This window comes from Rhinichthys klamathensis, unplaced genomic scaffold (assembly GCF_029890125.1).
Source record: "Rhinichthys klamathensis goyatoka isolate OS25496 unplaced genomic scaffold, OSU_Roscu_1.1 h1tg000723l_1, whole genome shotgun sequence".
Lineage (NCBI taxonomy): Eukaryota > Metazoa > Chordata > Actinopteri > Cypriniformes > Leuciscidae > Rhinichthys > Rhinichthys klamathensis.
This window is the reverse complement of record NW_026607138.1, coordinates 302,105-326,906: the sequence shown is the minus strand read 5'-3', so window position 1 is coordinate 326,906 and position 24,802 is coordinate 302,105. Positions and strand designations below refer to the sequence as shown.

The 24,802-nt window shown below is 40.0% G+C and overlaps 1 protein-coding gene across 11 annotated transcripts in view; it reads right to left on the bottom strand.

Annotated features, from left to right (window-relative positions):
- Window positions 1-2,296: 2,296 nt before the first annotated feature.
- The window catches only part of map7d3 (MAP7 domain containing 3), a 40,581-nt gene continuing 18,075 nt past the window's right edge, over window positions 2,297-24,802 (bottom strand). Inside the window, exons 2-21 of one of the 11 annotated variants that reach the window (XM_056242368.1) lie at window positions 19,713-19,814; window positions 19,043-19,123; window positions 18,566-18,729; window positions 15,615-15,723; window positions 15,098-15,193; window positions 14,380-14,481; window positions 13,755-13,850; window positions 12,930-13,025; window positions 10,888-11,013; window positions 8,450-8,589; window positions 6,431-6,564; window positions 6,071-6,309; window positions 4,760-4,895; window positions 4,295-4,475; window positions 4,101-4,205; window positions 3,940-3,993; window positions 3,734-3,809; window positions 2,940-3,108; window positions 2,604-2,848; window positions 2,297-2,507 (exon numbers count right to left, since the gene is read on the bottom strand). In XM_056242368.1, the coding sequence (XP_056098343.1) occupies window positions 2,500-2,507; window positions 2,604-2,848; window positions 2,940-3,108; window positions 3,734-3,809; window positions 3,940-3,993; window positions 4,101-4,205; window positions 4,295-4,475; window positions 4,760-4,895; window positions 6,071-6,309; window positions 6,431-6,564; window positions 8,450-8,589; window positions 10,888-11,013; window positions 12,930-13,025; window positions 13,755-13,850; window positions 14,380-14,481; window positions 15,098-15,193; window positions 15,615-15,723; window positions 18,566-18,729; window positions 19,043-19,123; window positions 19,713-19,814 (2,459 nt within the window). In that variant the 3' untranslated portion in view covers window positions 2,297-2,499. The remainder of the gene's footprint in view (window positions 2,508-2,603; window positions 2,849-2,939; window positions 3,109-3,733; window positions 3,810-3,939; window positions 3,994-4,100; window positions 4,206-4,294; window positions 4,476-4,759; window positions 4,896-6,070; window positions 6,310-6,430; window positions 6,565-8,449; window positions 8,590-10,887; window positions 11,014-12,929; window positions 13,026-13,754; window positions 13,851-14,379; window positions 14,482-15,097; window positions 15,194-15,614; window positions 15,724-18,565; window positions 18,730-19,042; window positions 19,124-19,712; window positions 19,815-24,802) is intronic. The other 10 variants (XM_056242369.1, XM_056242370.1, XM_056242372.1 and 7 more) reach the window with 10 other exon arrangements.

Below are 24,802 nucleotides of genomic sequence, written 5' to 3'. Positions count from 1 at the left end.
AATAAAATACAGCCCATTCTGCATCTAAGGCACCATCCTATTCTACCCCTGTATTGAGTACAATTGACATTTAAAGAACAGTTTCAGTTCTGATGTATACAGCACAAAGGGCTCGAAAGGTCCTGTTAGTGGAAACAACATCTGCATTGGAGTGAACTCGTCTGAAAGTGGCTGTGCTAGCATATTACAAAAGCAAATGGAACTAACACGTACACGCATGCCTCAATGATCGGGTCTTCAGCAGATACACCACAACTTGAAGCAATTTTGGAAATGTAAAGTTTTAAGAGTACATATTAAAGGCCGAACCAAGGGGTCACAATGATATCAAACCCATTTCTGAATTGCACTGAACAAGTCTCATGCTAAGCGTGTGTCACATAACCTCTGCAAACACTTTTCCACTGAAGTCTAAGAGCCTGAGTCAAAAAGCAATCTTATACAACAAAAGATTAAAAACAACAATGTGGATGCATATAAAACAACAGAAGAAACATTAAACACACATTGAGGGACTACAGTATTCATAAACACAGATGGAATGATACAAATAAGGAAATGTACTTATGGATTGACCAGCTGTGGCCATTGAAGGGTAAAAATAGACTGAATAATATTTGAAAGGAAACTCCTCAACAATTTACACAACTACAGTACACAGCCAACTGAACTCTTCAAGCATATAGAGACCAATCATTCATTAGAACCGTCTGGACATTTAAATCAACAGTCAAAAGCTCAATGGTCGAATGCCAAATCCTTGTTATAAAATACAGGTAAAGTCTAATGCATTCTTCACTTAAACTTCCCTGAATCCTCCAGCTGCAAATGTAAATCACAAGAGGCGACATGCTCTGCAAACATCCGTTCAACCGCACAGCATCCTCGTAACTAAAAAGCCCTCTTGACTTTGCTTGCGCCCTCAGTCCACATTCCTTTTCCCTACTCGCGTCCCTTAACACACACTTTGTAACTTGCTGTGGCCCGTGAGTGTGGAACAGCATTTCATCTTTTAGTATAGAGCTGTACCACACTCTACAGTACACCGACCTGCTGCCTAGTTCTTATTCACAACCACAAGTATGGCTAGACAGCCTAATACTGATTTACATAATACTTAGAAGAGTTTTAAATATATATTTATGCATTTTCAAAGAGAGAACCAAATTTAGTGTGGTTATTTAATCCATGAATGGATGGTGAGAAGTAAACGAACAGTAACTGTATACAAAAGGAAACATCAGGACTTGATAGCACAGTCCAACCCTGAGGGGACTTTGGGAATTTGAAAACAATAAATCATTCAAGTTTAGTTACTGAAACATGTTTCTTCAAACTCCAGGGAACAGACACCAGAAACATGCAAAAAGTGTGCAAGTTAGAGTTACAGTAATTCTGTTATATTATGCAATATCGTAGCGCATAGATTCAAGCAGACATCCAGAGTTATTGAGGGTGCACTTCAATTAGATATTTGATAACTAGTCATACTTATTTACATGTACAGGTTTATTTACTACAAAACAGGAACGTACAACATAAAAACCTCATTAAACAAAAGCCACAAGTGTTATGCCAGTCCGCATTGAGCTCCATCATCCTTCAATCTCAGAGCTCAAGGCAGTACGAATATGTTTGCACTCAATTTGAATTATAAACAGTCTGGTAAACGTTTTTAGGGAAGGATTTGATATCAACGAGTGTTACACAGTAGGAACGCTTCTCAGAGGGAGCTCGAGTTCTTGCACAGGGAATATAGTGTTAAACACTATACAGTTGTGATGTTTATTCCTTTGGAGTGGAGAAACAACAAATATCCTGAGGTCACATTAAAAGCACTCGAGAGTTGCTGCACCATCACCCCGTCTTGGGTCACATTCCTGAGCTCCGCTCACAGTTCAGACACAGGGTTTTAATTAGTACGGATTGGAAACTAGACTGGATTGGAACCACCATGTCAGATGAAGATATGTGAGAGGTTTCCTTTCTCAAAACGCTCTGCACTAACTCCATAACTAATCAGATCCTTCTACAAAACGCTTAAGTCGAAATTATAATGAATATGTATGTGCCACGTAAACACCTGAACTGGAATTTAGCAAAAAAAAAAAGTGCACGTGGTAACCGTCATGAGACAGCAGCCGTTTAAATGTGGAGAAGCCACATGAATAAATAAAGTTGTCTCCACGTTTAAAAGACCAAAAAAAAGAAAAAGAAACCCAAAAACATTTGTTATGAAAAATAAATCCTGATGACAATATTATAAAGGTGAAGAGCTGCTAAACAAATAGGAATTTATCACTTTCCCTGAAGCATGTCTTCAGCTCATTTCTTCCAACTTGTGTTTATTTTCTCTTGCTTTATCCATCTATTATCTGCAGAGGCTGTGCGGCACTGTGCGCTTTCTGTGCGGCGAGTCTGAGCGCTGACACTCTGAGGCTCAGCTGGACGTGACTCGTGGAGTGCAATAATCAGCAGGCCTTAAACAGACCTGCGCATTCACATCTCTGTGAGAACAAGAGAAACAAGGTCAATTCTGTGAGGTCAAATTGATATAAACTAATACAATCTGAATCAGACGTAATAGAGACAAAAGCTCTTACCGGACAGGGTTTCAATAGACTGGGCTGGATGAACTGAGCTGGTTTTCTCTTCAAAGGCCACTCTAGGCCCCTCAGGGCCCCCATCGTCCATCAGGGGTTTGCTCTTCGCATGAACACCCAGATCGATCAGCTCCTCAAAGGTCCAGGGTCCTCCTTTACCATTCAACCCAGGGACCAGGCTCACTTTAGAGTCCTCGTTCACAAACTCAGAGCCCTCCATCAGACAGGACTTGGGAGGGGGGCTGCTGGAGATTAAAGCATAAATATAAAAGTTAAAGTTGTTTTATGCACCACTAACCCAGATAAAACTAGAGTAAAGAGGTTTTTTTTTTTTACCTGTCCACTGAGGGATCTTCTGTGCTTGGTCCATTGCTGTTCTCCTTATTATCCACATCTGTTTGTCTGTTCATACTAACATCTGGCTCCTCCACAGGCAAGTAATGCTCCAGAGAGTCTGACGGCTCTGTCTCATTGGCACTCTGCTCTGACTCAACAGCCTGATTCTCTGAAATGTAATGAGGCAGATGAGCTATTCCATCCTACATTAGAGCTACACAATATATCGATCGTGAGTGTAATAAGGCCTAGTGAGATTATCAAAAAGCGAATGCTGTGATTAAATTAAACACATGCATTGCGTGTTTCAGAGTGAAGCGTATTTACAAGCATTCAGCTCATCATTTTGTTTGCAATAAATGCTGTTTCATGAACTTCATCTCTTCGTGCTGAGAGGTTGGGTCTATTATAATGTGCATTTGGGAACGCATAATTCGCCACCCCTTTCACCAAATCTGTAATGAGAAGTGTTCATAAATGTGTTGCAAACAAACAGTTTTTTTTTTTAACAATAGAGATTGCAGAAAAACCAAATAAAGCAATTGTCCTATATAATGCAGCTCTATCCTCCAAATTGTGATCGATTAACCTGGCCAAAATTGAGAGATTTTCTTTTGGATTTTTAACACTTGGCTGCCTTGTTGAAATATTGTGTAAAATAAGTGTTCAATTTATTTTCAGCAATTCGCCTGTCACTTCTCACTTGTTCGTTTGTGATCATTCATCCGCTACAAACAAACTCAGTTGTTGCCAACAAAGCAATATTCTGCCAGTTCTGGCATAAAGATACTGACCCTTATCTTCACAGTTTATTTGGTCCTCAGCCTCCTCTCCATTTTCATCAGGAATGTCTCTCTCATCATCATTACTCTGAGAGAACACACACACAACATAAGTGATTTTTTGGGAATGGAAATGATGCACAACAGACAGAGAAATCATGCCTCAACACTATATAATAATGAGCCGTGTGCTATACAATAAAAGCGGTTAAACTTGCCTTATAATCCATTTGGTCTGTTTTTCTGGTTCTCTTCATAATTTCTTCAATTCTCTGCAGATTGAGACAAAATATTCAAGCAACTTGTATGATTCTTTAATCTACAGCTGCTACCATAAATGCAAACTGTGTAAATGTCAGAGTCATGTGATAGTGTCCACCTTCTTTCTCTCCATGCGCTCCTGTTGGTTCTTTTGCATAACGAGTGCTCTCTCTATACGCTGCTTTTCTGCCTCCTCTAGGGCCTTTGCTTCAGCCTCCTCACGCTGCCATTGGATGAGCAAGAAGTCAATTATTCAAACTGAAAAGTCAACATCTCTATCATGGATTCTATGCAATGGGAGAGTCAACTAACCTCTTTCTGTTCCTCAGCCTGTCTTTGCTGCTCCTCTAGCTCTGTCTGCTGTCTCTCCTCCTCTGCTATACGAGCCTGCTCCTCCTCTTCTCGCTTCCTCTCCTCCGCAAGCCTCTTCTCCTCCTCTGCGCGCCTCAAGCGCTCCTCCTCTGCCAGACGCTTCTCCTCCTCTTTCCTCAGCCTGTTGAGACACGATACCTCAGGGCCTTTGGCACTTCAAAGGTAAATAGTTTTAACAGATGCAGGGTTCGCTTCAGCTTAATGACTGCATAACAAACCTGCTCTTACAAACAAGAAAAACAAGAATATGACTACAAACATATGTCAGTGTGTTTGTTCTGCTTTTTCGGATTAAATGGGGGTTAAAGATAATAATATTATATGATTAGGCCAGTATATTTGGAAGCCGTTAAAGCAGGCTCCTGATACTACAACACACCACTGAAGCTAATCAAATAAACTCACCGCTCCTCTTCTTCTTTCTGTATGCGGAGTAGCTCTTCTTTCTCCTTCTGTTCGCGTGCCAGACGACGGTTCTCCGCCAGGATCTTGGAAGCCTCAGCGGCTGAGTTGGTTCCTGCGTTGGCTTTGGAATTGGATTCTGAAAACACACACATATATTATGCATATTAACATCCAAAATGCAACATTACATCAGCTGTTACAGTAATACACAATAAAATGAACTGAAAGAGAGAGAGGTAAAGTGCCTCTTAAAGACATTAGATTAGTGATATGTTTCCAGCAGAGGGCACTGTGACTCAAGGATCAACCAGCTCAGCACTGTATACAACCTCAGTAATTCCAGCAGTACTTGACCTTGATAGTACGTATCTAAGAAGACTATCAACCAAGCTGTGCTGGTTTGCTGCTGTAATAACTCAAAGGCTTTGTTTTAGCCAGACATTTGGCAAGACAGGAAGTGGTTAAACTGAAGCTTTTTCAAAGCTATTGAACAGTAGATCATGAAATAAATCTCCTTTAAAGTCATTACTACAACACTTGTATTGAAATATGTATTGAAAGGAACATTAATTACAGAGCTTGAAAAGCAGTACTGTACCGAAATCCATCACACTCCATATTCGACAATTTTTTTTTTTTACAATTAATAATTCACTCTAAATGCTTCAATCAAACTTTGTTTAGCAGATATTTTAGCCTTACATGATGTTACATATTACACATTGTTGATAAACTTTACACGTTTTAAATTTATCATCAAAGTTTGAAAATCTCCCATTGATTCTAAAAGAAATGTCGATTAAATCCCACAAATTTTAAAATTTAAAATCTAACTGCCAGAGAAGGCATTTAAATAGTGCAACTATTTCGATCGAGTTCTGAAAGTAAAAATCCCATTCATTTTCTCCATATCCATAGAGGAATAGATTTTTAACAATAACTTAAGCATTTAAAGACAGACGTACTGTGAGCTACATGGTTGTTAATCAATGGTACATGCTTTAATTAAATCGATCAGTCCTCATTATTTCAGCTTCTTAAAAAAAAAAAAAAAAAAAAAAAAAAACGGTTAACAGCAAAATTCAAGAAAGAAATGGCATTAACCATGATTTTGCAAAGACATATCCACCAATCAGAGAATTGAAACAAGAAAGTTGTGCTGAAAGAACTCTGTAGCGCCCGCCCACAACCAAGTTTTTAGATTTAATTTAACATTTTAATGAAATTTCCAGACATGGAAATCGCAATTGAAAAATTCCCCTTACATTTTCATCTCTGTTTCTCTATACTTGGGGTTTTGAGTTCACTCACCCTCTTTGGTCTTGGGTGTTGGTGTGGGTGTGGTGCTGGTTTCTGGAGACTGTGGGGCGACAGGCATAATGGGAGACATATCTTTTGGCTTGGAATCCCTCCTGCGAAGGGTGGGCGGGCCGGTGGGGGTTAGAGCAGGTTTCTGGATAGGTGGAGGTTTGGATGCGGCAGAGGGTTGAGGGGATGGAGGACGCTGTTTCAAGCCACTGGGGGAAGGAGGGCGGAAGCGTGGACTCTGCCTGAATGAGACAAATTAAAAGAGAAATAAAAAAATAGCGCAGCAGACTGAAAAGGTCTGAAATCAAACTATCAGTTTAGAGTGAAACCAATGCAGGCTAAAACTGATCTCAGGGGTCTTACTTGGCTGCTCCAGGTGAGGGCGCTCTTGAGGTGGTGTTAGCAGCAGGAGCAGGAGACGGGGATCGGTGACGACTGGAAGGCGAGGCAGGGCGTTTTCCAACTGGTGACGTGAAACGCTTCTCCTTCTCACCTTTCTGCTTTTACAAATGCAAAAACAGGGCAAAATGAGCAAAACCCTAAAACTAATTTTGAAATTGAAATTTTGTGGTATGAGACTATTGGATTAAACAGAAGATCCCCACATCTGAAAGGCACTTTGCTCACTATATAGTGATCATCAATCACTGTTCAGCCTAAATCAAAGCATGGTGTATAATATATCACTCAATTGCAGCTAGGATTTTACTGCTATCATCAATCTGAACAAGACCGGAGTAAACATGTCCTTTCAATCTATTTCTAATCTTCTGTCCACGTGCTCAGGGTGTGAATGTGACAAATGCACTAAATGTGGGACAGGCTCATATATGTGAAGATGTCTTTTACTGGAAAACCTTCCACATGAACAACGTGAAACAGCTTGGAGTGAGTTCACCATGTTTCAAGCTCTGACTCTAGACAAACTCTCCAAATGATTATCAAGCAGACCAGATTTAGTGAGCTATAAGGCCAAGCCATTTGAGAAGCTACAGCACAGTATGACCATCAAAGGGAAACATGTCAGTTTCAATTTACATTTCTCCAGTGAATATGCCAATGCAAGCCCTCCTTTCTCTCTGGGACACAGCTCCTTAGCGTTCATTATATGCAGGGCAGCGCTACAAATTAACTGTGTCTGAATGAATCACTGATGTGAGCATTTCAAAACCTCTATATGAGGGATCAGACTGTCACGTGTAGTTCATATCTGATTGTAAGGTATCCACCAGTCTCGGGAGACCATGGATCACGTCGGAGGGTCACCGGTGCAGCGTAGTGTCAACTTCGGTTATAATGACCCAGCAGTTTGAAGACAACCCTGATGAGGCTGAGTAAGTTACTTAAATGTTTGACAAATTTTTAACATGCTACCTAAATAACTCATTGGTTAAATGGCAAAAACATTAGAAGGTTACTCTTTTGAGGCACATTTCAGACAGTGCTCGAACACCGAATTGATTCCTCTTTCGCGTTTCCTTGCCCTTGAACAGACACAGGCACACACAATTGTCAAAATACCCATCTAAATGGCCGTCTCGACAAGTATTCTCTTGTTTATGTCATGTGAACAGGATGTAAACGGATGTTTGTCAGTTTTTTCGGTCCGTGCAGTCGGTCTTAAAGTGACAGCACACACCTATTATATATATATATATATATATATATATATATATATATATATATATATATATACTCACTGTTGTCTGTGACAGCTTTAACAAAGATTAAACTATATGTCATTTATACAGTGAACAAATAGTGTTAATTTACATTTAGGCTTAATTATTAATTTCTGTACCTGAATACTACTGTTAGACTTTGTAATTTTGTAATTTAGTATTCATCTCTGCTGTTCTGACTGTTCCCTTGTTTTAAATAATGTGTGAACTTTATCAGTTAGACTAGTAGTTTTTGATGTACTAGCTATCAAAAAACTTTAAGTGACCTAGAAAAGTTCTTTAATTAATTTTGTGTGGTCTATATATCTGAAACATTAGTGAAAATGCATCAATTTAGTATTTTTCTCATTTAATAAAATTTTTCATTGCAAAATAGTACCGTTCAAAAGTTTGAGGACAGTAAGATTTTTTTTTAAATGAATGAATCCCTAAATTCCGTGAGGATGCATTAAATTGATCAAAAGTGTCAGCAAGACAGTAAAAAAAAAATTACATTTTAATAAATACTCAGAAAACGGTTCTTTTCTTTTAAATTGTAATAATCTTTCACAGTATCACTGTTTTTAATGTAATTTTTTTATTAAATAAATGCAGCCTCAGTGAGCATAAGAGACTTCTTTCAAAAACTTTTGAAAAAAAAGAAAAGAAAAAAAGAACAATATAATCCATTTCAAAGTAGAAATTTGAATCATCTGCTCACCTGTGTCATACTGGAGATGGCATCCGCAGACACAGAAGTAGGCGGGCCTTTCTTTCGGTCGCTGCTGCGACTGCGTAGGGCTCCGCGGGCCGCGGGCTGCATGGGGCTGGCAGATGCTGAACGAGGACACAGGTGAGACTCTGGTAAAGGACACAGTCAGTGGTGCACAGCCAGGAACAGCAGGGAAGGGACGTCACAAGCAGCCGAGTGGGTGAGCAAAGCAAAGGTAGAGGTAGGGACAGAAAGAGGGAGATATAAAGAGAAAGAGAGAAGGGGAGAGGGATGATAAAAGCACAAAACATTGGTGTATGTTAGATCAGTCATACTGGTTGATGGGGAACTGACAAGCACTGATGGCCTCAGGAAGACTGGTGGATTGGTGGGTGTGAGACAGAGAGAAACATGGCAGGGGACAGACAGCATCTTGGACAGACAACACACTGGTCACCAATACGCTAAAGCACACCTCCGCCTACACCAAGCAAGCACTTTAGGCTGCAGTTTTAGTCAGCTCAACAATATCGTAAATTGAACAACATTCACACACTCATTCTCCCCTTATAGCCACATATAGGACATCACACAGTATAACATCTAACATAATTCCAAATCTAATGGAATTATTTAAAACGCCTTTTCACTATCTACAACATTCACATACAACTGTTGAAATTCACCCCCCCTAGTGACAGTCCTAGGAGCACATCCCACAGTCTGTTCCTATTCCCATCCAAGTAAAAATCCTATTCATTTCTCCATAGAGAAATTGTCAATAACATATCTCTCAACACAGACTTATGATGAGCTTTGAGGTTGCCAAGCAATAGCATGTTTCTGCAGAAAAGAAGTGATTTTGAATATTTAAAAAAAGAGAGAAAAAAATAGTTTAATAGCTAAATTCTCAATGAACAACAGTACTCATGAATCCTAAACAGACAACCAGAGAGGTCACTGTTACTATGGAAATGTAAATTGTACCAAATACACTAGAGCATTATAGTTATAAATTACTGATAAAAAGTACCGGTAAATGGTTTCATATTAGACCATCCTTCTGGCACATGATTGCTTGTACCTTTGTTTTTTCAGTTTTCAAATACTTTCTTCCTTCAATTTCAAGTTTTTAATGTTGTGCATCATCTTTAAGCTGGTTGATTTAGTTAATGGCTTAGAATTAAAAAAAAAATCCCTAGAAAGAAAACAAATGGGAAAAATACTTTTGAAATCAAAGACATGAAAATGCGGTTGTCCCTTGTTGTGCTCTATAGAGATGGTAACTGATCAAGGGATGCCCAGTATCTGGAGGTGAAGTGAGGTGAGCAGTAAGGACTGACCTGGGTCTGCTGTGACACTAAGATTTCTGGGATAATCTCCACCCATTGTAATTAACTCTGACTGTTAGCATCATGGAAAGCCTATAAAGGTAATTGATCCATAAGCTGCTGATTCATAATCATCTCTTGGTCTATATTAAGAAACCAATAATGCAGTTCAGATACTATCAGACTCAGCAATGCTGATAGCATTTTGTCAACATCAAACCCTGTCAAACAAGTTACACATATGAACTTCAGCCTTTACAGATTGCTGGGAATTTAAAGTGAGTTTGGTAGCAATGGAAAACTAAAGATGATGTTTAGGGTGACGCTGCTGGTCTGCACCGTGTGTGGATCAGCTGGGGATTGAAGTAGCAACAGCAGGGCGCAGATTCACTCCACTCATTCCCTCTCACACACAGAACCGCTCGGCTAATCAGCTTACAAAAGATCCCTCAGCAATAGCCCCGGAACACCTTGCAAATGTCGACGTGTGCGTGTGTGTCTTTTAGAGATTGAGACAAGGGTAAAGACTAGTGATGCACCGAAATGAAAACTTTCAAGTGACTTCAGACATCGAATGCTTGAACTAATATATAATAGAGTATTTTGTACATCTGTATACATTATGGCATTACATTGACGCTGGCATTGTTGTGCAGTCACGCTTATCTGTCTGGATTTCTCTATGTGAATCACGCAAAGAAGGTGCACGTGCCTCGTCAACTGAAATGCTATCTTATTTCCGATAATATCATCAGATGGTATCTACATTCAATTCTCGTGCACACTGCTTTGGTTAACATAACAGTTTCTGTTACATGTTCCAGTACATTTATCCTTTCGACGGACATAAAACAATTAAATGGCATTTTGGTAAAAAAGTGCAATGATAAACCATTTCTGAGCATCTCTAGAAAAGACTGCTAATCCTGTAAATTTAACATTGCCAAATTTGTTTATGCGTGTGTAAAACTTGATGCATGTGATTCAAGCCACAATAAAAAACTGCAGCATGCCCAGTATAACACGCCAACCAAGCACCCCTGCAGAGCGTCTTATATCTACACACAAGTGGAAGGTTCTGGTACAAGCTGGGTCTCCCTTTCTCTCTAGTGTTACCTTGGGCATCGCCTCCTTCGGCAGACAGGGCCACGGCACTCTTGCTTCTAGCTAGTGAGGCCTGGGTGGGTGTGAGCAGCCGACTGAGGACACCGCTGTCCACGGGGGCGGCCAACGAGCGGCGAGCTATAGACACGGTGTGCCCAAACAGACACGGAAAACATAGCAGACAAAAGGGAAAAGAAAAACGAGGTTGAGGAATAAACACAAAGAAGGAAGGAGAGAGAAATAACACCAATGTGATTTAAAATGCAAGAATTATCACAAAAACCAAAGAGAAAAGTGATTGTGGTTCAAACGTAAACAGTGGATGGCTGATGCAATCAAGATGAGACTCTCAATGCTGGAGAGACAAAAAGAATATTAGTGGGATATGGGAAAGGTGATTGGGAGCAGGACCAGGGCTGTGGAAGTGGAGGTGAAAACAAAAAAGGGACATAAAGCCAGGACTAAAGAGTAACTTGAAGAGCTTTTTGAGATCCATCAGACGAGTCAAATGCTTGCAGTCAGGCTTTTTAAATTTGAGGTATACATCAAATTTAGTATTAAGAAAAGGTCAGCATTTGATTTCAGTCTGGTCTCAACTGCAGTTTTACAGAATGTAGGGAAAACAAATATTTAACTAATTAGATACAGTTTGTACAATGCAAAACTGTGGCAGAACATGCTAAAAGGCTCAAAAAGCTCTTGCTGTCATGAAATCTGTTTGTAACCCGAGTTACAAATTCAGTTGGGAAAAACAGAAATATGAAGGAGCAATATACAAAATAGACAATATGTGTATGTACAGTATGTTTGTTACAGACTGTAACAGATAATTGTCTATTATCTATTTTGTATATTGTGTAGTTTTATATTTCTATATATTTTTATTATCTGTGTCTTGTCACTGTCATTCTGTATGTGCGGTAGAAGCTTCTGTCACCAAGGCAAATTCCTTGTATGTGTTAACATACCTGGCAATAAAGCTCATTCTGATTTTAAAAACTTAGGCCTGGTTTCACAGACATGGCTTAGACTAAGCCAGGATTAGGCCTTACTCCAATTAGGACATTTAAGTGAAAACAAAAAACATTACAGGTGTGCATCTTGAGACAAAACAATGGGCCTGACTTATTTTAAGATATTGCTTTCAGTGCAAGTTGCTTTCAGTTAAAACAGCTCAAACATGTGTTTTAGTCTGGGACTATCTTATGCCTTGTTTGTGGCTTATGTCTCTTTTAAATTATCCATTAATTTCCTTTTCCCCATGGCACTGTATTGATTCACTCTAAGGTATGGAGAGAGGTTGAGGCTGTGAAGCTTATGATGATGTGGCTAAGTGAGCTCAGAAATGAGGAAGTGCTTTCAGAATAGAGAAAGCTGGTGTATGTCTACCTAAACAAGTATTCACTGATGGGCAAACTCTAAAATGGTCCATCAACACAATTCAGTAGGTCATTTAGTTTTCAAGAGTGACTATATAACCAGGAGTTTAAAGATGTCCTGCAAACATGATATCTAGAAATAAATACAGCACAAGATATAGCCCAGTCAACCCTCTGCAACAGACACACACACACACACACACACACACACTGAAAACAGACATGGCACCAGGGGGCAAACTCATTGGTTAATGTCATATGGGAAGAAAAACAATACAATGTTCACATGAACAAAAACACATTGTATTAACATACACAAAGAGCTCATTCCTGGTGAGTAGGTCAGTTAGCGAGATCTCCCTGAGAGAACGAAGCAACAAGGAAAGGGTAAGCTCAAGGCATCAGCAAGCACAAACCGATCTATGGACAAAAGAGTATCAACATTTGCGGATTGTTATGTTTCTGGATGCATGATGATTTGATGCACGAGTAGAAGGGCGAATCAAGCAAAGAACGAAGAGAGAGTGACACAGCACGTTTATAACCACAAACCAATCCTCTGGCTGCAGATCAAACAAGAGCAAGATGGCCCATAGAAGCGAAAAAGGTTTGCGCTCATTTATTAGTAAATGGCGAACAGGCACATGTGAAATGTCCCGGTTGGGACTTAAGCACCTGATTCATCTGCTGTGGATATCTCTGGTTTGGTGGCGGGCTGTGTTTTAGCCCCCACTCGAGAGAGGGAGGAGCTTCGCTTCTTCGGGATTGGGCCTACAGACAAGAGTGGACAGGGCAGCGTTAGAATCAATCAGGAAGCAGGGCCTCTTCTGTCTCAGCTTTCAAGTGCCATTTGCGGTGAATGAGGAAATGCGTATTTGATGAGGACAATGCAGCTAGAATCTGATTTATAATTGTGGTTCTATTTACAGTAGGTTTCAGTGGATTTAGAGAATAGTGACTGTAAATGTTTAAGAGGTGCATGCTTACGACTGTCTGTGCAAGCTCCTTGTTTATGTCTATTTTGCATAGAAACTAGATTTTCAGAATGAAAATGTGCAAACTGCTGAGCTAAAGTAAGCAAATAAAGGCTAACACCCTTTATTTCATTAATAAAATTATGTAGGAGATCCTGAGATTGTTCATGGTTCTCTGGGCTGTGTGCAGAAATATGTTAAAGGGATAGTTCACCCATCATATTATCATCATATTACTCACCGCTTCAAACCCAAATGACTTTCTTTCTTCTTTGTAAAACAAAAGAAGAAATTAAAATAAATTACAGATACTTTCATGGTGCTAATGTTCCTTTCTTGAAGCTTGAAAGCTCCAGCCCACATTCAAATAATTGAATGGGGCAAAAAAACTGGTAAATTCTTTCTTTTGTATTTCACAGAAGAAAATAATTAAGGTTGAGCACGACATGAGGGTGAGTAAAATAAAAAGACAATTTTAATTTCTGTCTAATCCTTTAAAAGAGGAACAGCACTGGTAGTTTGGCACCTGTCTTTTCCACCTGAGGCTGCTTATGAGCTTCTTTACAGGCCTGAGGACCATTGCTAGGCAACCGGTTCAAAGATGAACTTCTCCGCTTCGCACCTAAGGGACAAAAGAGAGCTCAGCTCCAGAATCGAGAACATGGGTTTCACTCAGGAGGGACTGAAGACAGACTTCAAAGATAAAACACACACATCTAAAATCAACACAAAAGTGATCTAAAACCTTAAACTTTTTTGGCACCACACTAAAATGTGCCTGCACAGAAGGAAATGAAGAGGTGACTCCAACACAAACAGTGTCTGTTGTGAAACCGCCTGAGTCATGACTGGCTGCTCCTGTTAGAGGAAAAGGAAACTGTGGGGAGAAACAGCATGTCTGCAAGAATCATAAGCTGCCGAGATGGCAAAAACACTTATGGCCCATTCAAACAAACACAAAGCTGTATTTGCATTTAAATAACATTATAAAATGAAAATCACCAAGTGAACAACAGGGAGAGGCACCTGTGTGAGACATGACTTGTCATTAAATCTGCTTAGTACGCATGACCAGCATTAACGAGTATGTACTCATGCTCATGTATCAAAAGGATAAGGAAAAGGCAGGAGAGGGCAGGGAGGACACTTACTTTTATCAGGAGAATTAATGAGGGTGGCAGAGGATGAGGAGAGACGCTTGCTGATGACTGAGTCAGTCTGTTTCAGGTTCGTAGTAGAGGAAGAGCGCTTATCTACAGGGGAGGGTAATTACGCACACAGACAGAAACAGACAGGGAGTGGAATTAGAGTTACAGGGGTTTGCACGTGCTAAGCTATTGTTAATTACTCTAATACAAGCTGGTTCATCTACATTTTAAGGATGGGGTAACACCTGGACAGACAAAATTAGAGTATGCTAATTTAAGAATAGCTATACCTGAAGTCATGTGGTGCCTTACATGTCTGTAACATGCACATACATAACATTTTAGAATATATAATTAATAATGGGATAAATTATAAGCATTGTGCAAAATTTCTAACAGCAGCGAACCTTAAAAGTCAGGCATAACACAATGTTAGTAAACATTCAAACAGTCATTACATCTGGATAAAAAGGGGGGAAATCAGATAAAACTTGAAGCGACATGCATCCCCAGAACCAAGGTAGGTGCTTTGGAGAGAACACTCTTTGTTACAATCCCTGGCAATTGAAGAAAATATTTTATTATAAAAAACTGAGTGAGTGAATGAAAAAACAGCAAGTACAGCCCCAGTCAGATTAGTGCACGTATGAGCAAAGAGGATGAGTGGGCACGTTTTTTTTGTGTCAAGTCACACCATGGGCAGGCAAACAGTATAAACCACCTTGTGACGTCTGATTCCTGGGTGGCTTGGAGGCTGGAGAAGCAGGGGAGATAACTATAGCAATCAGGGAGGAGCTGGAGCCACTGTCACTCTGTCCTGTGGGAGGGGCAGGGACAGACAGGTCGCTATTGGAAACGGACTCTCTCTCCATGGAGAGAGTGAGAGAAGTGGAAAAACGCAGCTGACAACATGAGATTTCCATCCCCAAGTAGTGTTGCGCAAAATCACAGATCAACAAACAAACATGACTTGTAAAAGGTGAAGTGTGTAATTTGACCAATGACATATGTGGGTTTGAGGCATTAATTTGCAAATTTGATGTAGCTAGTGATGCAAAATTTCCACACTTTACCTTTAACATCAATTCAGAGCAATAAAGATTGTCACAAGATGATTTTTCATAGATTTATAAGTCAATACCCACTTGGGCAGACTGTGGGACAATCAGTGAACAAAGGCTGTTGAATGTATTATCAGGTGCTTCTGATGTTTTGGTATTTAGGAAAAGCACTCGTACCATTTTTGTTGTCAGAGTCTGAAAGTCCACCCCAGGACCATCTCTTCTGTCTCTGTTCTACTCGCTGGCTGCGCTCCAGGGTACGTCTCATCACAGCCTCATAGTGTTCCTACACACACACACACACACACACACACACACACACACACACTTTGTTAGACAAATGGAGCCATGATACGTCCTCTGAGCTGCGCAGCAGTGGACCATGGCAAAGGTGTGGGTGTAAATGCTAAAACAAAGTCCATGATTCCAGGCTCTTTTGCATGTCAGGTACTGAATAGTGCGCACGGCTCCTGCTGTGTGACTGCAAGACTAACAAAATCACCTATTTCATTTCATCCATTTAAGAGTGTTAATGACACCATCACATCCACAAATAACAAGCAGGGCATTAAAATCATTGAAATAGCCAATATTAAGGGTGTCCTGTATAATTAGGCTGGTTTGGGTTCAGACTTGGCATTTAGCATGGCTTTAAAATATTACACTGTGTATAGGATTATACAGCCTTTAGGAAAAGCCTCTTTGGCATTTTAATATAGCAGTAGGAGGTTCATGTATACTACCATTCAAAAGTTTGGATTTTCCATGTTTTTGAAAGAAGTCTCTTATGCTCACTAAGCTAGCCTAGAAATCTAGACGCACCCTAGCGGCAGCGAAAATTATTTCGCAGCCAGTGTGGTCTAGCAACTCTCCATAGGCTTTTGAGCTGTAAAAACCAAAAACTGGTCAGGCCAATCACATCGTGTATAGAGTCGGCGGGCGGGCTTAACACAATGACGGCACAGTTCATGACGTTCCGCGTGATTTCCATTGGTGATTTTCCTGCTACTTGAAAACAATGAAGATGCAGCGGTCTTTCGAATCGGCTTTGGCCGCGACTCTGGAGGACTTGGAGTTAAGAGAACGTCACTTAAGTCATTCTTAAAAAAGGAAGATGTGTTCGGAGTTTTACCGACCGACGGCAAAAGTTTAATATATCAATTAGCTCCGCTGGTGGAAAAACGCATGGGACTCACTCATCCACAACCGCTCGTTGCTCTGGTTGGTTGTAGCGCTATCCTATTGCGTGCAGAGGGATTTTGAAAGGTAACCGTTTATCCCGCCCCTCGGATTGAGGTATGTCAATGGAGAGTTCCCAGACCTAACATCTTGATGTAGGTCTGGCATGCCAGGCTACACTAAGGCAGCATTCAATTGATAAAATACAGTTAAATAGTAATGTTGTTACAATTTAAAATACATTTCTATTTGAATATATTTTAAAATTACATTTTTTTCTGTGACGGCAAAGCTAAATTTTCAGCATCATTACTCCAGTTTTCAGAGTCACATGATCCTTCAGAATTCTTTAGTTATTTTAATTTCTTATGATTTATTGTGCATCTGTTGTGATTATTTTAATTCCTTTTCTATGTAAAGCACTTTGCATTACCATTGTGTAGGAAATGTGCTATATAAATAAACTTAGAAGGTCTTATGGGTTTGGAACGACATAAGGGGTGAGTAAATGATGACAGAATATTCATATTTGGGTGAACTATCCCTTAAAATGCATTAAAATGTAAATAGACATGAAACCACATAGCAAGTTTGGTTGCATGAACAACCCTCAAGCGTACGCGTCCCCGGATCATAAACAGCCTATCATACGCCTTGTCACTCGTAGCACTACAAGGCACTACATACGCTACAAGTAAACAACAGCCAATAATTTAACAAGTTGTATTGCTGTGGGGTTAGGTTGCACCATCGCCATGTGACATCAGAACACAAGCGAAAATTAGTGTCGCACCTGCCGGCAATGAGTATTATTAATAAAAAAAAGGACATGGATCAATCAAACAGCCTATCATACAATGCGACATCAGCCAGTCAGTGCATGTGGCTAAGAAGTCTGCATGTTCTGCGTGTCACTTTGTGAATGAGTGCAGCAGTTTCGTCTTCTACACAAACTCGAACAAGCATGGCGCTCACTGTGTTTTCAGTATCTGAGTCCCAATATATGAAGGCATGAACACATCTCCAGAGCTGCTTCTAAGAGTGAATTCACAAGCTTTTTACCTTTCATTTGAGAAAAACTACTGTCAAATACACGCTGAAAATGTTCACGACAAAACGTCAAAATAAAAGTCTGGTTTAACTTGAAGAAATTATGAAATATATTACTATTGTATACTAAAATGTAATTATTTAAGTATTGATTAGTAATATACCGGTAATTATTTTTTTAATATACAAAGATATTTTTCACCCATGTTTTAATGTATACAGTTCTGTTGTGCAGCATCTTATTTGATAATAAATAAAAATACGTTTTGTTGTAAATTAATTGTTATATTTTCACTTGATTACATTTTAAAAGATTGATTATATTGTTAAAGTTTTATTAATTAATTTAATTACACACCATTGTTGATGATTAAATCATAAAACTTTATGGAATTCAGAAAAAAACTAAATGGAAAACAGAATTTAGGGAAAAATAACGTGGATTTCAAGGGGCCCTAAATTAAAAAGTAGCTTACTCTGGTAAATAAATATTGTTACCGAATGATATGGGAAAAAATCATTTAACTGTTTAAGTTTACTTATGACATAAATGACTGTTTTTATGAAGATACTCACAAAGACGGGCATTTTGACACATAAGTGTGTGTATTTGACCGTTCAAGCCCAATAATGATCTCAGTTCAGTACTCACACGCTTTATGAGCAGCAGTTTCATGTGCGCGCGTCTCTCAGACATTACTTCTTTAGCTTCTATGGTTTAAAATCATTTGTTTTTAAACTGCAATGCTTACTGCAAGAGACGATAGTCCAAAATCTCTAATGGTTGACAAATGTCTACCAGTTTATCGTGTCTACCGGTATATCGCCCACCCCTACTGAATAAAATTATTCAATTCTTTCAAAAAACACAAAACATAGGTAACAAATAGACAATTTACTTTTTCTTCCTCTAATTTCTGTTTTCTTTTCTCCTCCACTGCAGCTCTCCTTTGTTCCTCCTTCCTGCGCTGCTCTTCAAACTTCTTTTGTCTCTCCTCCATCTGACGCTCCACCTGCAGCCGGGTCTTGCGCTCTCGCTCCAGGAGCTGAGTCTCACGGGCCGCTGAACGGGACAAACAGGGTGTGTTAACGCGATTTGTTAAAATGTAAGAGAGTTAATTATGTTTAACTATGTGCAGGGTTTGGCAATCTTGTTTTTTATTTTTAATCACTGTGGATCACCATGCAAAATAAATGTAGAATATACTGTGTTTTTCTTTAGATGCTTCCATCTCACCATGAATAAATAATGCAAATGACCACCTCACTGTTTGTAAACACAGTGTTTCGTGTTGTCTTTGTGTTATATGTGCCAATGGTGGCATGCACGTCTAAGCTTGCCAACACCCGTTGTGTGAAATATTTTGCTTTGTCACCATGTTGCTTTTCCTGCTCTTCTCTCCTCTCTTTGGCCACTCGAAGTTTGTCGTCTATCCTCAGAGCTGCCCCATCAATGACTGAAAAAACATAACAGAACACAACGTCACACAACTAGTGTATCAAGTGAAATCTGAACACTTCCTGGGCCATGAAAAGCTCTCGGCAGATTGCACTAGTATCCGATGCGCGGGTCTGGCATGAGGCTCAGGTTACAGATTCAGCTATGAGCTCACCACACCTGATATAGTATTGACACAGAGACATGGGCGTGTGTGAGGACATGCTACAGTGGTGTAATGGCCTTAAGTGTAGAGTCATGTGACAACACATTGAAGTCACAAAGCAAGAGTGCGAAAAAACTCAACAAAAAAAGCTCTTACAGGAATAAAGATTGCTTCAGTGGAAACCTATTGTGTTTATTTCCCCAAAATATCTTTTTTGCTACAAAACTTACGCATGCAAGAAAGACAGAAAAATAATATATACGCTATAAATACGCTATAAAAAGTGAATAAAAAATACTTTTTAATTTTACTAAGTAAATACTAAGTAATACTTAGACTTTCAGTGTCATCAGGACAAGTAATACTCTGGGTCTGCAGAAAACAAACAAACCCTTGTGGATCCCTGCAGTGACAGACAGAGATCTGAGATCATGTTTGTTACCTGGTTTGGTCTGGCTCTTCGTTGTGATGGCTGGAGCTGCTGGTGTTGGGCTGTTCCCTGCCTGGCTGCGCCGTTCCTCTGCTTGTGCCTGCGCAGCTGCAGCTGGAAATGCAATGAGACAAAATTAGGGATGCACGATATAGGATTTTGGCCGATATTCGATATGCCGATATTTTCAAACTAATTTTGCCCGATGCCGATACCGATATATTTGTATTTTTTTTTAAGTGCAAAAAAAGCTTATTAAAGCTTCTATTAATATTCTCAGTCAAGAGCAGTGAGTGATTTCCTCTGTGTTTTGTTGTTTTATTAACATTAACGGGATAGTTCTCCCAAAAATTTAAATTGTCATCATTTACTCTCTCAAGTTTCTTTCTTCTGTTGAAATTATAAAAGTTATTTGGAAGAATGTGGCTAACCAAACAGTTGCTGTACTTCAGTGACTTCCATAGTATATTTAAGCACAAGAAAGAAATGAATCCAGGTTTGAAACAACATTAGATAGACAGAATTGTTATTTCTGGGCAGTGTTGCCAGATTGGGCGGGTTCCCGCCCAATTGGGCGGTTTTGAATTTGATTGTGCGGGTAAAAAAGGGTTTGGGCGGGTGGTCAAAATTTGGGCTGGTTTAAGGGATCATTTCGGCGGTTTTCAAACATCTACATTTTAAAGTCTAATTGGTTAAAAAAACGAAACTAAAGTGCATGTAGTCCATAAAATCAGTCATCATGACATTACTGTACACACACGCTCATGCAGAGTCAGCTGGCGAGTGTTGACATCACCGACGAGCACGCACTTTTAGCCAATCAGCGATCCGCAGGCAGACGCGATTGAGCGCGAGAAGTTGTAGCTGTATATTAAAGTGATCGCTAAGGCAAAGTGACATAGCCTACTATACAAAAGAGTGTACAGTAGTGAGCAACTCTAAAAAACGCACACGTGGAAGGAGATCACTCTATGGTGAATATAACTCTGAGAGGAGAGCACAGTTGAATGACTTGAATTGAAATCAAAAATGGGACGATTCCTGTCCATGTCATATGTGCACACTAGCCTAACCAAACATCTGCAACTTTACACCATCAAGACTGCACTCTACTTGTCCCTGACAGCTGCTGAAAAAGGTTTGAATCAACGATGAATCCGTTTTGACTGCTAAATTCTGCGTTATGTTCTGCAATGTGTAGCCTACTTCCGAGGGTTAAAGTCATCGGTTCATTTCTTGATTGCCGTTTTGACAGTGTCCACCTGGACATTTTAGTCATATTGGCTAATTCTCCTTAATTATTGCCCTGTTTGATCTGTTTTGCTGGAAAATTTATTTATTTATTATTTTATTTTATCATCGTTATTTTGTTTTAAGGAGATACAAATTGTGCTTATCAACCTTAAATGACATGGTAATGAAATTATATCACATTATTTTGGCAGTAAAATTTTGGGCGGTTTTTTCTTGTAGTGGGCGGGTTTTGGTGAGCTTTTGGGCTGGAAATCACCGTCCCAATCAGGCAACACTGTTTCTGGGTGCAGTATCTCTTTAAAGACAAGCGGCAGAATATTATTACTGTCTCTTTAAGAACTGCACGCGAGTAACGCGACGCGTCTAATATACACGCATTTGACAAGCAGATTTTCTCTGTTTGCTTTCACTTTAGACATAACCAACTTTGTTTATGTAAACCTTGTGTGTATTTGACAGTATCAGCGCAATAAGACTCGAAAGATTAGTCCAGTATGCAGACTCTGTGACAGGCTTTTAGTTCCTGTGAGCGTCGGGTGTAACGCGCTCAGAAAAGCGGATGTTAGAACAGCGCATCAGCACGTGAATGACATGTTTACCTAGCAAGACTTTGACGCACATGCAAACAATGAACTTTTGTGAATTGCAGTGTCCCGTGAGTGTAACTCTACCTCTGCGTTTACATGTGATGTGAATGTACGTCGCGTTGTACAGTATGTTGAGATGAAGGCGCCAGAATTGAACTGATAGAATGCACGATACTATGATTTTTCTTCAAAAGCAGATCGTGGAGACATTTTAATCGTCCACGATCAAAAACCGTGAGACGCATGGCACACCCCTAGTTGGAAGTTTAAGTTGCTGGCGCTCATGCTTCGTTCGCGTCACGTGCGCATAGGAAACACGCCACCCTATCGGCAAGACTCATCGGCAGAAATATTCATATCGGCCGATGCCGATGATGGTCATTTTAAGCTTTTATCGGCCGATACCGATGTTGTCCCGATATCATCGTGCATCCCTAGACAAAATGCATTTTAAATCTACTAGGTAGCTGGGCTACACGGGCTGCATGATTTGGGGGATAAAAAAAAAATGTATTGAATGAAATGAAGGGAATTTTAGATTCTGTGAAAATTATTTTAAATTCCATCAGATGGCTTGAGATGTTATGTTATTGTACAATCAGGCATATTGTACAGTCAGGTATACAGTGTTTGAGTCAAAGTAACAGGAAATACTACTATCTCTGCTCAACACAAAACACCTTTTAAATGCTCTTCAGCAGTCTTGCAGCAGGCAGGAGAGGAGGAAGGATATGATAAGATAAGGGGCGGATAGGATAAATAGGATATGGAAAAATCATAAAGTCTGTGTGCCTTTGTAACAGTTCTCTCCCTTCACAGAGAGTGTCAGAGAGAGAGAGAAAAAGAGGGTGTTTGTTAAGCTGGCAGTGAAGGAGCATGTGATGTCTGTATGGTGAAAATCAAGATGCTACTGATAGACTGAGCCGAAGAAAGGGCCCCAATGCGCACATTTCACTGACTGAGAATAAGCCATCTCTTTAGTTCTAAATTCTGCTTAAGCCCACCGGTTTATGCTTATTAATGTGTTTTGATTTGTTGTTGATCATGATGTCTTGTCCGCTACATAAAAAGCAATTGATCAAGAGTTTTTTTTTACTATTCTGACAAACTTAAAAGTATCTGATTGGCCACTGCGTTCACGCTCAACAGATCTGTAATTGGCTACAAAGCTCAACACTGCAAAAACACGCAAATAGAAACCTTTGATGCTCTTCACAGAGCACTTACACAAACACTCACAGGAGCGTTTTAAAGCAGCAGGCTATCAGCGAATACCGGTATTGGTTTCATTTTAGGATTTATTACAAATATAATCACACCGTCATACGCATATAAAAGGGCAAAAACCTGTGGCAGCCTGGCAGGTCAAGCTTGGCCTAACTGTACATTCACACCGCCGCCGACTTGAGCTTCCAAAGCGGCTGGAAGTCATTCATTTTCAATGGAAGCTGGCTTTTCTCAGCTGCAAGGAGCGTCAAATCCATCGGCGTCGCATTTTGGGCGTTTTGAGCTTCAATCAGAAAGTTGAAAGAAGCTCAACTTTATGGTAATGAGCTGCGACGCGGTTCAGCGGCAAGCAGCGGCAAAACGCCAGCAACCAATCGGAATATAGACGTCCTTCGCGCTGGCTGATTCCGGCGAAACGTACAATGTAAACTTTAGTTCCTACCAAAACATTAGTTCCGAGAAAATGGAAGAGAAGCTAATAATCGCCGTTGCTGGGTTTCCTATCATTTATGACATAACGTTGTTTGCTTATAGGGACCGCATGAGCGCAACTTTTATTTAAAATATTTACGAACGCTCGTTTTAAAGCGGGAATGCAATCCATTTGCTCACGGTGACACCGATTTGACCGCAAATAATAATAATAGCTAACTATTCTTTTCCCCCCGACCAAAAGTGACCAAAACGGTTATAAAAAACTGTCATTATAAAAGGTTTCTTCAATGTATTGCTAGTTTTTTTCTGTTTATTACATTTTATGTTGTGACACTTCTATTCTCCCTGCAACGTCAGAGCGTTCAAAGCGTCCAAAGCGTCAACAACCTTCCCCGTACTTTTTGACAAGCGTCCTTGACAGGGCAGCCAGAGCTTCTTTGACGCTCAAGTCGGCGGCGGTGTGAACGTACAGTAATGAGCACTGCAGTATGGTGAATATTCAGGGGCGCCCCCCTAATATAATGGCAGGGGAATATTTAGATTATGGTTTCAGATTCAGATTTTTTCATTATTCTTTTCTCTGTAAAGTAAGGGTGCACACTACTGCTGAAAACACAAATCCTGTTTAGCAGTCAGATGTCCGAATGAACAAAGGCACAGATGCCTCAACACGACATATCTGCTGCTTTAGTGTGCACCATTTTGCACTGTGACATGTATATTTGCACCTGAACAGTGAATTGCGGCTTTGAAATCGAATGCATTTGGACTGCATTCAAATTCTCTGTAGTTGTCAGGAAAACACTATAACGCCTCAAATGCCTTTTTCCCACCCATTTATGACCACTCTGTGTATGAACGAACTGCCCGCGCCCCGCTTTCACCTCCGACACGGAGAACAGACAAGATGACAGTATGATCGGCAAAATGTTGGTGACATTCATTATTATGTTAACATAACGATGTATTGCGTCACCAAAAATGACTGTGGTCATGTACATATATTGTGCGATAAGTCGAAATATTGATTATTGTGACAGGCCTAATAGTTAGACAGATATCGTGATGTATCATTATAGGATTGTCTAGCAATATATTGATTATCGTAGAATTGCTCTATCGTGAAATTATCAGTATCGTGAGTCATGTATCGTGGATCGTATCGTGAAGTCAGGGCTCGACATAAGCAATGGCCCGATGGCCCGGGGCCAGTAAAAGTGTATGTCGGGCTAGTTGATTGGCCAGTCACTTGCCCGCGCGGGCCAGTAACTGGCCATCAGCAAAACAAACAGCAAACGTCATACACAGTGGCGCGAAGAGTGTTAATGTTTCTTCAGGTTATTTATAACGTGTTAAAATGTCAAAGAACTACGAGGCTAATACGAGAAAGAGTACCGAAACCCTGTATTAAACGGGACTGAATTTTGAAAGACCGCGCTGTATCGATAAGCTCGGACGTTATCGGTTCTGCTGTTGGTACTGGAGAAATACGCGTAGGCTATCATTTATTATTGCTATAAAGACGTTTTTCTTTTTTTTACCATCTCGCTGAGTCGCCAGCCATTTCTATAATAAAATTAAACCATTTGTCTGTGATGC